The sequence below is a fragment of the Ovis canadensis genome, chromosome 2, assembly GCF_042477335.2.
Source record: "Ovis canadensis isolate MfBH-ARS-UI-01 breed Bighorn chromosome 2, ARS-UI_OviCan_v2, whole genome shotgun sequence".
NCBI lineage: Eukaryota > Metazoa > Chordata > Mammalia > Artiodactyla > Bovidae > Ovis > Ovis canadensis.
In genome coordinates this window covers 239,915,313-239,930,401 of record NC_091246.1, presented here as the reverse complement: position 1 = coordinate 239,930,401, position 15,089 = coordinate 239,915,313, and the positions used below count along the sequence as shown (strand labels likewise).

Sequence of the window (15,089 nt, the reverse complement as noted above, 5' to 3'; positions counted from 1 at the left end):
CTGTGCAAAGGCACGGTGGCACGAGAGCAGTTTGTTTTGGGAACCTGAGAGTGGTGTAGTGAGGCTGGAGGGAGGGATCCTGTGGGGATGTATCTGTCCGGATGCATGTGACCAGCAAGGCCTCCTTAACAAAGGCCTCTGGGCCACCCTGGAGAGTTTGAACTGTGTTCCCAAAGTTATGGCAACCCAATAAGGATTTTACACAGGAGAGTGAGTGAGAAAGTGGACAGGCTTTCCTTTGTTTGACTTTGGCTCCCAAAGTCCCCAGATAGGAAAGGGGAATCCCTTTCTGACTGCACTCCTGGCTTGGGTCTGGGATGGGGCTCGAGGGCTGTTGTGGGACTTTGAACAAGCTCCTGGCCCTCTCTGAGTTCAGGTCTCCTGGGTAAACCTGCAGGGCCTGAGGCCAGAATCCTAATGGGGCCATAGGCGGGGGCTGGGGTGTCTTGCTTGGCCAAAGCTGGCTGAACTGTTAGTGTTATTAAAAATATTCCTTAAAAAGTCATGTAGCCACACTGCAGAAAAGTCAAGAATAGAGAAATGAAGTAAACCCAAACCTACCCCATTTCTGTCCCCACCCCAAGCCCAAAACACACCAGTGCTAGTATTTTGGTCTTTTCTTCCAGCACCTGGTTTTTATATAGATGGCATTGCTCTATCTGTACAAATAATTTAAAACTCTCCCCCCACCCCCATTATTGTTGTATCACGAGTGTTTTCTAAATGACTGCAGGGTGGTTTTAATCCTTTCTAATGGATCTAGTGTCAGGGTGGAGAGCATGAGCTTCGGAGTTTCTGAGTTCAAATCACCCACACACTGCATGACTTCGGGCAAGTTACCTAATTTCTCTGTGCCTCGGATCTTTGTGAGGTCGATATGAATGTAAAATGAGTCACAATGCCAGTAAACATTGGCCATTATCAACGACTATAGACTGTGTCACTGTGTAACATGATTTACAGAGCCATCCCCCTGTTTAAAATTTTGGCTGCTCCAGGTTTTTGCTACTGTGAAAACAAACAAACAAAAAACCACTGAAGCAAACAGCTTTGTGCATAAAACTTGGTCTATATTTGGGGTATTTTCTGGGGACAGATGACCAAGAATAGGATCGCTAGACCAGGAAGTTTGAACGTTTTTATAGAGCTCCTGACACATTATTGCCAGATTGTTTTCAGAAATGACTTCCAATTTACACTCCCAGAAATAATGCAGGAGAGTGCCAATTTCACCATACCCTCACCAGCACTGAGCATTACCATGTTCTTATTGCTTTTTGCTATTTTAACATGTGAAGCTCATTTAATTTTCGCTGCTAGGGAAGCAGAACCATTTCTATGTTTATTAGCTGTTAATAACTTTTTTGGGTCTGCTAGTCTACAGCACACAATCTCTTCTTAGATCAATTAGGAAGATAGGGCTTAAGATACAGGAAATAGGGAAGAGTATAACACAGGGGACAACATAGTGCCAGAGTGGGTGGTGGGGACTCAGAGGAGGGGGAGGGGACTTTCCTCTGGGCCATGACACTTTCAGTTCCCTCTGCTTAGACTATTCATTCATTCAAACATTTATCAGGTACTTTTTGGCTTAAAGGTAAATGACTCAGCCTCTATTGTGCCCTGACAGAGAGCATGTCCAACTGCAGAGATGGATGAGAAAACAGAAGATGGAATGACAAGTGTCTGATGATGGAAATGCAAGGCACAGAGGGAACAGAGAAGAGGGGCGCCCAACATAGCCTCGCAGTCCCAGAAGGCTTCCAGGAGGAAGTGGCCTTTAAACTGGGGCCTAAGGAATAAGTTTTAGTTAACCAGTGAAATGGGGGAATGCAGAGAGTTCCAGGGAGAGGTGAGGAAGTGAGAAGGGAAGTGGAGCACTGGGGAAACCCTCGGTCTGGCTGTTCAGAGCGGAAGGTGGAAAGAGCCAGTGAGACCAAAGAGGTCAGCAGAGGCCAGTCACGGAAGGCCTCAGGAATCCAGACCTGGTCTGGAAGGAACGAGGGAGCCATTAAATATTCTCATGAGAGGAATGTTGTGATCTGATTTGTATTTTAGAAATAGCAGAGGGACTGCAATAGAACAGAATGGGAGGCGTGGGTAGAGGTGAGGGTCCCTCAGAGGAGGCTCTTGGAATAGCTGAGGCCAGAGCAGAAGGGGGCCAGGACCAGGGCAAGGAGGGTGGTAGAAATACTCCTGGATGGATCCTGGCCAACACCTGCCAGGACCCACCCCGTCCTGTGTGCCTGGAGGATGGGGCCTGTGTGGGATTCAGCATGTGACTATCAGCTGAGCGCCCACCACCACTGACCCTGATCCTGCCTGCTCCCGGCTGCCTCCAGACCCTTGTATGTTGCTCCACCCCTCCCCCCGGTTACCAACCACTTTCTTTCTCTCCTTTTTTAAAGAATAAATTTATTGTTTTCATTATAAAAGCAACAACATTGCAGAGTATTTGGAAATCAGAGAAACAAAGACAAAAAAACCAGGTTAGTTCCAGCCGCCTCCCCCAGCACTGCCAGCCTCCCTCTGGGCGTGGTTCCCCGCAGCTTGCTTTTTCTGACGCAGGTTTTTATTTTTGCCTCTTTGTAATCATAGTATCTGGACAGTTTTGGGTCCTGCTCTCTCCCATTTGCTTGTTGGGAGCTAGTTCCCTGGTGGCCATGGGGTCTGGGCAAATCTCATTTTTTAATGTATCTGGGCTGGTCTGGGGATGGGGTGGATAGGACAAAAGTTGCTTAAATATACCCTCTGTCCTGCAGTGGGCAAAGCTAATCACCTTCCCCTTGGGCTGCCCCTTTTTCTTTGCAACTGTTTGTGTAGGCCTGAACCTCCCCAGGTGGGAGGGCCTGGCACCAGGTGTAACCCTTCCTCAGTGCCCCTGCCCCTAGTTCCCCTTTGTGGAGCTTGCTAGGCTGCCATCAGGAGCCACTCTCTTGGGAAAGCGTGATGAACTGACTTGGTTTGCCATCCATACTCAGCTCTGTGACCTCAGGCAAGTTACTTAACCTCTCTGGACCTCAGTTTTCTCATACATACAATGGGTCTATTGCAACAGTGAAATAATGGCTATAAAATGCCCTGACACCTTTCTTGCCCTACTGTAAGAGTTCAGGAAAAGATGGTTGATATTGTACTTTCTCATTCTGCAAAGAGTTTCTGAGACCACCTTGGACCAGATGCTGGAATGGCAGAAGGGAACTGAGCTCTACCTGTGTACAGAGCTCAGTCTGGTGGGGAGGTCACCCAGGGAAACATGACTGCGCCAGAATGTGACCACCCCTGCACTCCTGCAGATCTGGGTGGCGTCCTACCTCCATCACTTGCTAGCTGTGTGACTTTGGGCAGATTGGTCGACCTCTCTGAGCTGCAGTTTCCTCTTCTGTTAGGCGCATATCTCACGGTGACGTGATGCGCGCAACATACTCAGCACAGTGCCTGGCACTTAGTAGGTGTTGAAATCAATAGTAGCTGCCATTTTTATTATTACTGTTATTGTTATTCCCATATACAAGGTGCTGTTGGGAACACAGAGGAGTGACTGACTGGGGGTTCAGGGAAAGCTCCGTAGAAGAGGGAACACTTGAGCTGGGTCTTGAAGGATGAGTAGAAGTTCACCAAGTGGGAAAGGACACTCTAGGTAAGGAGCCTGTGATTCCAGGTTGAAACCTGTCAATGAGGGGTTTGTTCTTTGGGTGACTAAGGCATCGTGTTCATCCCAACTCCCCTGAGTGCCCCTCACCGCCTCCCTCTGGGTCTGGTTGGGGGCTTTGTGCTCCCACCCTCCTGTCATAGCATCCACCAGTGACTCTGTCCTGGAGGTTGTGGGGTCCCGCTCACGGGAGTTGCCGTGTCCCCATCTGTTGATGTTTGGGATCACAGATCTGTGTCTGTCAGAGTTTGGTGCTGTCTGTCTGCATGTTCCTGTGACTCTGTCTGTCTGTGTTGGTATCCAGGGGACCTCCCAGGCCACACCGTGGTGCTGGGGGGCAACCTGCATGCTTCCTTGGTCTCCAGCTCTAAGCAAATAGCCAGGCCTTCTTGGTCATTCTCCTCCCTGGCCCAGGGTAGCTCCTGCCTCTCGCCTCCGTTCTATTCCCTGGGGACCTTCAACCGGTTCCCTGCCACTGCTGCCTCTCCTAGCTTCTCCAGTCCCACCTACGCTCAGCAGGCAGAGGGGCCTTCCTAAACCACAGATTCTGTCCCATTACCCACCTTCTTCAAGTCTAGACCCCAGGCCTCAAATTCAGGAACTGCCTTTCTAGGTCTAGCTGTGGCCAATGGCTCCAGCCTCACGTCCTGTCTCACGTCCACACTGATCACTTTAGCTAACCTCCCACACCATGCTGTTTCTCACCTTGGACTTTTGTTAAGACTGCTGCTTCCACCAGCAATGTTCCCCACTCCTTCTTTGCCTGGCTAACTTCCATGTATCCTTTAAGACCCAAAGCACATATCACCTCTGCTGGGAAGTCCTCCCTGATCCTTTCTTTGCATCCTGAGCTCTGGGCTGCTCATCCCTGACTTGGGGGGTAAGAACAAGTGACTTGCCCAAGATCACACAGCTAGTGTTTTGGAGCCAAGATTTGAACCTGGGTGCCCTGGGCTCCAACTAAGGCAGGTTGTTCCATGGTCCAGGTGAGGGGACAGTAGCTAGGACTTGGGAAGAGGATACAGTGGATCTGAGAGAGTTTGGAAATGGAATCCCGGGGACGTGGCTGGTGGTGGGTCTGAGCTGGGAAGGGGGAGGTCAGAGTCTGTGGCAGGAGCATCTGGGCAGGTTGGGATGCCCTACTCAGAGGGGATGCCTAGAGGGTTACGTATCCCAGGGGAAGGCCAAGTCCAAACTGAACAGCCCATGAGAGGTTAGGGAGATAACTGGGAGGTGGTCCTGGAGCTCTAGGGGGCAGCGAGGTCTAGGGGTGGAGACCTGGGGATTTTCCGGTATTTGAAGTCCTGGAGTGGATGGACCATCCAGGGACTGGGGCCGATGGAAGGAGGAGGCTCCCGCTCACCCTGAGAAGCCTAGGCTGTGGAGGTGCAAGCTGGGAAAGAGAGTGAGAAGATGTGGAACCCAGAGCTCATAGCACTGATCTCCAAGGGTCAGGGTGGCCGGGAGGCCATGAAGGATAGGACTGGGAGGTGGCCCATTGGCATTGACCACATGGAGGTCCCTGGTGGCATGTGGCAGGTCTCATAGGTCAAAATTCTTTTTTTTCACAGAAGAAAAATAAGTGTCTGCTTCCTCCACTTAGCTCGGGGCCCCCAGAGGACAGGGCTCTTCTCTTTGCCTTTGATTCCCAGCACCAGTCCCCAGTTTGGCCCAGAGGATGTATCCAGAACCAATGGATGGGTGGATGGGCAGGCAGGTGGCTCTACAAGGTGTTTCATTGACCCATCTGACTTTTTTCACCTTTTTGAGCAAGAAAAATAAAATGACACCTTGCTCGCCCTACTGCAAGGATCAGGGCTGTGTATCTTGGGGCCCACCACCCAGAGTCTTGGCTCCTTCTGGAGCTTTGAAGCCCAGTCTGTATGTCCTGCCCAATTGCCAGCATTTGCCCGTCCGGCCTGGACACTCAGCCTCCTCTGCCCCCGGTTCTTCTGTCCCCCGGTGCTGTCCTCAGGCTCCTCCTGCTGACCTTGGTCCTCTGAGCTACCTGGCTGCCCCGCCCAGCACACTCCCTGATGCCTCCTCACAGCCAGCATTCCTTCCCAACCGCTAGCTCAGCCTTCAGGATGCTGCTGGCTGGCCTCTGTCTCTCCCCACTTCACCACTCTCCAGCTCTCTTTGGTGTTAGTGGGTAGCTGCTCACTGTCCCAAACCTGCTTCATGTCTGCTCAAACTGTTGCCTCCACCTGGATGCCCTTCTGCCTTGTACACCTGTCCTAAGCAGATATCTAGCCACTTCTCTCCTGCTTAAAATCTCTCTCAACACAGGTCTGTGTGGCTTAGCTTGGCCCCGGCCACCTTCCCACCCTGTCTTGCAGGTCCTAGGACTGCACAGATGCACACTCACCTCGAAGGTTTGTTGAGGGGCTCATGTGAGATATTCTTGATGCACATCTAGCAATGAGCCGGGCCCTCAATAAGGGCTCAGAAAATGCACCCCTCCCCCTGCCCGCCTTCACTAACACAGGTAGATGTACACCAGGATCTGGAGCACTGACCCAGTCATGGAGTTCCTTAAGCCCAGCCCGAGAAGGACACAGAGGAGTGAGCGCTGTGTGGATCAGATTCCATGACCCAGGGCAGACCCTGCTCCCTGTCCAGGGTTAGGGGTGGTTCCCTCCCTGATCAGGCATCTGATAAGTGGCAGAGAGGATGCTCTATCCCAGCTATGGGACCCCCTACCTCCCTGACCAGTGAGGGGCTTTGGGAAGCCTGGACTTGGCGTTGAATTCAAGAGGAGGAAAGGACAGCTCCCCTGGACCAGTCCAAGGAACGGTTGGGTACAGTGGGCAGAGCGCTGGGCCAGGGCAGGAAAGAGGCATAGGGGCCTGTGTCAATCCCATTTTACAGATGAGAAAAACGGAGGTTCAGATTGCCGATGCCCAACACTGCAGGGCAGTGCTTCCTTCTGTTTCCCCATCTGTGTGGCCAGGAGCAAGTGCTTCCCTGGTGGTGGCCTAGCTTCCTCCTCTGCGAAATGGGGGTGCAGATCTTCCCAGCTTCCTAGGGCTCTGGTGAGAATGCTGCTGGATACAGAGGGCGTTGTACACCGTCAACAGTGGTGGATAATTGTGTGGGATTGCCTTTAAAGTGAGTCTGATTATTTATTCCTTCATTTATTCATTCTATCCCGCAACTCACATTGTTGATCACCTTTGGGCCTAAGCACTGATGATGCCAAGTTGAATGAGACAGGTGTCTTCAATTCCCAGTCCTCTCTGAGGCAGCTCCCCAGCTCCCCTTTCCCTCAGCCCTGGAGCCTCCCCACCCTGGCTCTACAGCTCAGATGACTTCACATTTTCCCCCGTGGACAACAGCAGGGGAGGGACAGGTCTGAGACTTCTGAATGGAAGGGTAGTGGGTGCCATGCCATCCTAACACAGGACCTGTCCACAATCCTAGTCAGGATGCTTTGTCCTTCCTCCGAACAGCTGGAGGGACTGATGAGCTGGACGTTGGGAGTCTGGCAGATCAGAGTGGGGATCTCAGCTCACTGCTTACTTGCTGTGTGACCTTGACCAAGTCACTCTACCTCTTTGAACTTCAGTTGTAAAGTGGGGATGAGGAGTGTACCTGCCTTTTAGTGTCAGTGTGCCTGGCACAAGGTGGGTACTTAGTAAATGGCAGCCTCCTCACTGGTTTTACTGTGTTGAGGGACCTGGAGCAGTCAGGGAGAACTCCAGGCAGGAAGTACTGGTATTGGGTTGTGAGGGATGGGCTGGGTTGGATGGGTGGAGAGAAGGGCAGCTTGGTGTTTGTGCATGGTGGAAACAGGAAGGCTTTTAGAGCTGCCTGGCCACCCAAGAGGAGGGCACTCTGATTCCCAGCTGGCCAGACTCAGACCCAATCTGACCCCCAGGCTGGGAGTGAGAGGCAAGACTTTATATACAGGTATTGAGTCATATGCATGTGGATATTTGTTCCACCAAGGACTAGGGTTTACAAAACACATTCCCCAGAGGAAACAACTTGCGCAGATCTGATGTCTAGTCTTGACTCTTGGCACCCTAGCCCTGTGGTCTTGGACAGGTCTCTTCCCCTCTCTCCAAGCCTCAGTTTCTTCACCAAAAAGTGGGATAATAGCTCCTGTGACGACTACTCAAGTAAAGATCACAAGCAATAATTTATATAAACGATCTTCCTTAAAGCGTTAAGATTAGGTTGTATCCTTACAGAGAGGTGTTTTTTTTTTTTTTTTTCTTCCCTGAAACCCTCTGCCTGCAATTCCAGTAGGGCTTCTCCCGCTTGTAGAGCCAGGAAAAAAAGGTTAAAGACACTTCATGTCAGCCTTGCCTGTCAAAAGAAGCAGTTCCATGTAAGCGACCAATACCAGTAGGCATTTAGTTTAGTGCTTTCTGTAAGGGACAGATAAAGAAGAGAAATTTGATAGGGAGTGAGACTTCATGGAATACCCTGTCCAGCAGTCTCTGTAAGTCACTTCTTGACTTACTGCAGGGCCACAGGAAGACATGAATCCTTTGGAAGACAGATAGCTTTGAAGGCCCACCCTTCATAGTGCCCTGGTTGCAAAGCCCTTCTCACTGCACAGGAACTTGCCAGAGGTGAGGGCCACCAGATAAATTGTCCCATCCTTCTACTGAAGGGTCCCAAGCCTCAGGCCTCTTCATTCCCCTCTTAAGTACAGTGTTCTGACACATCCTTATAAGCACAGTGTTGTACCTGGCCATGTTTGTTTCTTGAGGAGAACTTTCCAGAGGTACAATTCCCTGGGTCAAAAAATACTATAATCATTTGAGTCCCCATAAATCATCCTGCCAAATTGCCCTTCACACACAGAGGCTGTTACCTGGTGACCCAAGTTGCTGGCTGTGTTCTGTGGGTCAGAAGGGCAGGGATCAGGGAGGGGCAGTTGCCTCTGCTCTGCGGCCATTGACAAGGTTGCCCCAGGACTCCTCAGTTTGTCCCTGGGCAGCAGACTTGTGTGTCTAATCCATGGGGTTGGCTCTGCAGCCTAGAGTCTCTGTGGGGGGGCAGGGATTATTCCACTGGCATCAGGGTGATTTGGGAGGGGTGAGCTGCGGGGTGCTCTGTTTGGGATAGGACCTTTCTCTCTGGGGCCCACTGTGGTAAACGCTGAATTCCAGAGCTTCAGCCTGGAGGTGTGATTCTCTGGGTCTGGGGGATGTCCTGCTCTGCTGTGGGGTGAGGGACCCACGGGGGCAGGGATCCCAGACACTGGCCCAGACTTGAGCGGGCATAGCTGATGGGAGCTCACCCTTGGCCTATGGGGAGGGCCCTCTTCCCTGTGACAGTCGCTCTCTCCCCGCAGGATGGCCGAGCCTCGATTTAACAACCCCTACTTCTGGCCCCCTCCTCCCACCATGCCTAGCCAGGTAAGAGGAAGCGTCGCCCCTCCTGCCGCCCTCCCCTTCTCGGAGCTGCTTGGGTTTGCGCCAGGCTTTAGCTGCTGCCTGCGGGACGAGGGGTTCAAGGGTGGCCTGGCGGCCCGGGGCCGGGGCCGGGTACGGCCCAAGCCCTCTCAGTCCCTCTCCGCTTCCTCCCGCAGCTGGACAACCTGGTCCTGATTAACAAGATCAAGGAGCAGCTGATGGCGGAGAAGATCCGGCCGCCTCACCTGCCGCCTACGTCGGCCTCGTCGCAGCAGCCGCTGCTCGTGCCACCGGCGCCGGCCGAGAGCAGCCAAGCGGTCATGTCGCTGCCCAAGCTGCAGCAGGTGCCGGGCCTGCACCCGCAGGCTGTGCCGCAGCCCGACGTGGCGCTGCACGCGCGGCCGGCCACCAGCACGGTCACAGGTACGGAGGGGCCGGGTGGGCGGGGCTGGTGAAGACTGGGCGGGGACTACCTGGGAGGGGCGTGGCCATGTCGCCCGCAGCGGGGCGGGGCAGGCAGGGCCTGGGACGGGGGTGGAGCTTCCAGACTTGCGGTCCTCTATCCTGTTGACCTGCTATACCAAGCCAGCCAGAGGGGACCGAGGTTGGGTTGCTTGCCCGTCAAGGAAGCCAAGTCAGGAATTTCAAGGAAGCCAATTCCAGCGAATTTCTGGAATCCAGAGGAGAACCCTAACCAGACTTGTGCGGGGGATTGAAGGGTGAGGGAAGACTTCCTTGGGTGGGTCCCCATGCGAGGAAGAGTTGGTGGTTGACTAGGGGAAACAGAGCAGCACGTGCAAAGTGAGGATGTGTGTCTAAAGCAAGAGTAGGACAGCGTCCAGGTGGGGAAGATCAAAGGGTGATGAAACTCATCACCATCACGTGGCAGCTAACTCCAGGTGAGCATTTGTGTTCACCAGTGTTCACTCCCAGCCCGTTCGGTGAGGTGGCTGCCTTTTATAGGCTGAAGTACAAAAAACAGCAGCTTCCTGTGGTTCACCCTAACGTCTCCATTCAGCAGATGAGCGAACTGTGGCCCAGTTTCACAGCCAGTAAACAGCCGAGACAGGCAGTGTGGTTCCAGAGCCCAGGCGTGAACCCTGTCGCTCTGCCGGGGCTCTGCTGAGGCACCAGATTGTGAAGGACCCCGTGGGCCACCTGGGCAGTTTGGATTTTTACCTTCAGGCAGTGGGAGCCCGTGGAAGTAGGTGAGGTTAGAGAGCTGGGTCTCTGGCTGTGAGGTGGAGACTTGGCTTGGTGGGAGACTGGCATGGAGGCAGGGAGAGCTGCAAGAGAGGGTGGTGGCCTGGGCCAGGCAGCGGCAGAGAGGATGGAGAGAAGGGAAAAGAACTGAGGGATGCTGAGGAGGAAGAGCCCACAGGGCTGGGTGCTGGGCTGGATGAAGGAGTGAGGAGTGGGAGGATGGGCACCAGGGACACCCAGGCATTGCCAGTGAGATGGAATCATAGGAGGAGCGGGGTAGGGGACTGACTGTGAGCCCAGTCCTGCATAGATTGAGGCTGTGGGCTGGGAAGACATCCTAGGCAATATTATGGGGCTGGGCTGCCTGGTGCCCACCTCAGCCTGCTGGACGGACTTTTCCCAGTGGCCACTGTAACTGGGCCATTGTTCCTCCTTGGGCTGGCCCCTGCCACCAGCCAAACGCGTCTCCCGCCTCCCTCTCAGAGATACTCAAGAATCTTGGGGCCCCATGAGCCTCCCTATCCAGGCCTCCTCCAGCCACCCTCTGCACATTCCCTCCTTATTATGACCTTATTAAATTTATTTTTTCATTATAAAAGTAATATTAAAAAAGTAATATAAGCATATTAAGGGAAATTTGGGAAAAAAAGAGAAACTGAGAAAAAAAAATCACTCATAATCTCCAGCTTGTAACCCAGCAGCTTAGAGAGCCTTTAGTCCATTTCCTTCTTTGTCCATCGTTTTTGTTTGTTTTTTAATGTGCAGGGGGTGTGTTTTGCTGAGTTTGTGGTAAGGCTGTACCCATGCCTTTAACTTTCTTTTCCTACTCAACATTTTATCATAAACAAATTCAGTGCACTTTTATTATAAAGGTAATTCATAGTCATTATAGAAAATATAGAAATTGCAGACAAGCTGAAAGGAGAAAAATTAACCCTTGTCCTACTATTGTTAGCATTTTCATATGTTTTCTCTGTATTTATGTTATTTTATCCTTTAATCACAGATGTAAAAAATGGATGAATTCACCAGGTAAAAAATTCAAATAATATGGAAGCAGATAACGTATGAAAATCTCCTTTTACCAACAAATTCTTTGCCCTCTCTAGAGAGAAGCCCAGCTTACACACAGTTTAGTTTGGTGCGTCTCTTTTCGGATCTATCCCGGTGCTTTCACACACACACACACGTTGTCTGTGTGTGCGTGTCGTTGGGATGTGTGTATTTTTTGAGTCGGGGGGTTCGTGCTGTGTATGATTGGCTCTCTCACCTGAGAGCACAGTTTGGCCTTCTTTCCCCGTCACTGCGTGTCTGTCTTGTCTTCGTGGTTTCCCTGTTCTTCATCTTGTGGTGAACCACATCTCTTTACCAGTCCCTCCTGAGGATAAGCAAACTGTGTCCAGTTTCGTCTGATCATCGTTTAGTTTGGAAGGTCCAAGTACACAGATCTTTGTCCTTATGTGCAGATAGATATCTCTTTATGGGCAATTTCTAGAATTAGAATTACTTTGTCAAAAGTTATATACATTTGAAGTTTCAATGGCTGTTGGTAAAGCACCCTTTATTATTAAGGTTGATAAGCTTACACTCCCAGCATGTATGACACACACGTCAAATACCTGTGTCAACTCCGGATATGATCTTTTCCAGTGCACAAGTTTTGGGTTCTTTTTTTTTTATAAGTGTAGTTTTAACTGTATGATAGATATTTTCATTTTTTGGTGTACTTTTCTTGATGTTATAAATGTTTCTAGTCCCTTTGTTTTTAAAAGAATAACTGTTAATACAGAACTTAAAAAAAGAAAAGAAAAAGTTCATTGTCAAAGAATCAGAAAGTTAAGCCAAAAAAACTGTTTTAAAATTACCGCAATTCCACCATCCATATCACACGTTGGTGTATCTCCATCTCCTACTTAACTTTTTCTGTGCCTTAAATTTTTTTTTTTTAATTTTACGAACAGTCTCCTTTTTATCGGGCAGTTGATGTTCAGTAGAGAAAATTAATCACAATTTATTGAAACCTTCCCTAGTATTGCATATTTCAGTTGCCTCTGATTTTTGCTGTTATAAATGACGTAGTAGTGAATATCTTTGTGCTTCAGAGTTTTTTGCTTGTCTGTTCTTTGTCGGGCTGATTTCCAAAGTGCCCCTGTTATAGATAATCAGACTCATGTAGTCTTCAGATGGGCTTCCCTGGTGGCTCAGTGGTAAAGAATCCATTTGCCAATGCAGGAGACGGAATTCCATCTCTGGGTGGGAAAGATCCCCTGGAGAAGAAAATGACAACCCACTCCAGTATGCTTGCCTGGGAAATCCCATGGACAGAGGAGCCTGGCTGGCTATAGATCATGGGGTTGCAAAAGAGTCAGGCACAGCTTAGTGACTAAACAACAACAGTCCTTAGGTAGCTAAAGAATCTTAAATGGCTCTCATTTATTGACCCCTGAGTAAAACTCTGCAAAGGGAAGGGGAGGCTCAGAAAGGCTGGCGACCTCTCAGAGACACACAGCTGGGTGGCGGGGGCTGACCTGGCCTCTGGCTGCCCCTTACCCCTGTCCCCACCCCCGTGTCTTCACAGGTCTGGGAATCTCCTCCCGGACCCCGGCTGTGAGCACGTCGGAGTCGAGCGCAGGCACGGGTACCAGCAGCCCGTCCACACCCACCACCACCAGCCAGAGCCGCCTCATCGCCTCGTCCCCCACCCTCATCTCAGGGATCACCAGCCCCCCCCTCCTGGACTCCATCAAGACAATCCAGGGCCATGGCCTGCTTGGCCCCCCCAAGTCCGAGCGCGGCCGGAAAAAGATCAAGGCGGAGAACCCAGGGGGGCCGCCTGTCCTCGTAGTCCCCTACCCCATCCTGGCCTCGGGAGAGACTGCCAAGGAGGGCAAGACATACAGGTGGGGGTCTTGGTGGGAGGGGTCCAGTGGGCTTGGGACAGAAGCTGGTGCCTCAGGGCTGCCTCCGGAGCCTAGCAGTGGGGGACTGCAAAGAGGGGGCCCAGGGGCTGGAAGGTGGAGGATGTGGTCCAGAGGGGTGGGGTCTCCTGACACCTCCCACCCAAAATCCCACAGCCTGGGATTTTGATAGTCTATTTCCTTCTCTGTTCAAGCAATATTGTCAACCCTCAATGTTAGAATCATCTGGAGAGCTTTTCAGAAATGCCAGTGCCAGGGCGGTACCTCCAGAAATTCTGATTTAACTTGTCGAGGGGAGGCAGATGGAGGGCCTGGGATGAGCCATTTCAGAAAGCTCCCCAGATGATTATAAAGTGTCTACAGCCAGGGCAGAGAACTCACCGAGTGTTGGAGCCCCTCTCCCAGAGCCACGGCCCAGCAGGCAGCCCTTCCGGGTGAGGTGGAAGCCTGCTTCCCAGCCTGGTGTAGGTGGGCCTCGGGGGGAGGATGTCCAGGCTGGGGGCCTGCCTGTAGCCCCCCACCCCGGACCCTCCTCCCAAAGCTCTGGCCCTGGTGCAGGGTCTCTCTGACACAGAGGGCCTCCCCTCAGCTCTCCAGGCATGGGTCGGAGGGATCTTCCCAGGGTGAAGCTGCCTCTTGCCCGCAGGTGTAAGGTATGCCCGCTGACCTTCTTCACCAAGTCCGAGATGCAGATCCACTCCAAGTCGCACACAGAGGCCAAGCCCCACAAGTGCCCGCACTGCTCCAAGTCCTTTGCCAACGCCTCCTACCTGGCCCAGCACCTGCGCATCCACCTAGGCGTCAAGCCCTACCACTGCTCCTACTGTGACAAGTCCTTCCGACAGCTCTCCCACCTCCAACAGCACACCAGGTGAGTGGCCAGCCTGGCGCTGCCCCGCTGCAGCTGGCTTCAGCTCGGCCCTTCTCTAGGTGCCTTCCCCAGACTCCTTTGCTTGGCGTACAAGGCCTTCTGTGATGCAGCCTCTTTGGTGCTCCCTGGCCTCAGCTCTCACTGCTTGCCCTTCCCACCATTTGTCGTCTGTAGGTCTTCGCAGGTGTTATGTCCTTTACCTGACACACCATCCCCCTCCTTTCCCTTGTTTTTCTGGCCCTCTCTTATCCATCTCTCAGTAAAACCTCCTCCAGAAAGCCCTCCCTGGCCCCCTGTGCTAATTCCATAGCCCTTGGGCTTCCCCATCCAAGCAGTGGTAGACTGTCTTCGACTTGCCTGGTTATTTACCCACCACCCCCAATATATTGGGGATTCTCGAAGGTGAGGGCCCAGTCTCCTCCATTTCCACACCCCCAGTGGGTGGCACATAATAAGCATTGAAGCATTTATTTAATATTTGTGGAATAAATAGAACTGACTTTTCCAGGGCATGTGATTCATCCCTTTAACGAATATTTACACAGCCCCCACCACGAGCAGGGATGCCCCTCGGTGCTGGGAATACAGCAGCGGACAAAACAGAGACAGAGTCCTGCCCTCTTAGGGTGTACAGTCTAGTTGAATGTGCGAAAGGGAGATTCAGAGATAGACATGCTTTAAGGGAAAAAAGTTTTTGCAGGGGAATACAGGCATCAGACTGGCTTGCCAAATAAAAACACCATAGTATTTAAAGAAATAAACTAAAGGTTACCAAATTATAGTTCATCTCTTCAGAGGGAAAGAAGCCCAGCAGTTTTCTCGCATGATGGTTCTTGTATCTATAAGCACGGCTGTCTGCCAATATCAGCATTGCAAAAGTCAGGGTAAAATAGTTTCTGCTGCGGAATTTGTAACTCACAGAAAGTGCTCAGGGGTTGCTGTCTTTGGGGCACTAAGACTAGACAGAGGGACCTGAGGTTTGGTTTTGTTGTTGTAATTTATCCATTTCTGTCCATTGTCTTTGTATGCTTTGTCCCAGAGTGCAAGATGTTATATCTGTTTCTCTGACTCTG

General features: G+C 51.6%; 1 protein-coding gene across 4 annotated transcripts in view; it reads left to right on the top strand.

Moving 5' to 3' along the window:
* The window catches only part of ZNF362 (zinc finger protein 362), a 40,450-nt gene that overhangs the window by 10,710 nt on the left and 14,651 nt on the right, over positions 1-15,089 (top strand). Inside the window, exons 1-6 of one of the 4 annotated variants that reach the window (XM_069574726.1) lie at positions 2,090-2,489; positions 3,516-3,640; positions 8,964-9,027; positions 9,201-9,447; positions 12,806-13,127; positions 13,792-14,016. In XM_069574726.1, the coding sequence (XP_069430827.1) occupies positions 3,603-3,640; positions 8,964-9,027; positions 9,201-9,447; positions 12,806-13,127; positions 13,792-14,016 (896 nt within the window). In that variant the 5' untranslated portion in view covers positions 2,090-2,489; positions 3,516-3,602. Of the gene's footprint in view, positions 1-2,089; positions 2,490-3,515; positions 3,641-6,378; positions 6,764-8,963; positions 9,028-9,200; positions 9,448-12,805; positions 13,128-13,791; positions 14,017-15,089 lie in introns of those variants that run through there. The other 3 variants (XM_069574724.1, XM_069574728.1, XM_069574727.1) reach the window with 3 other exon arrangements.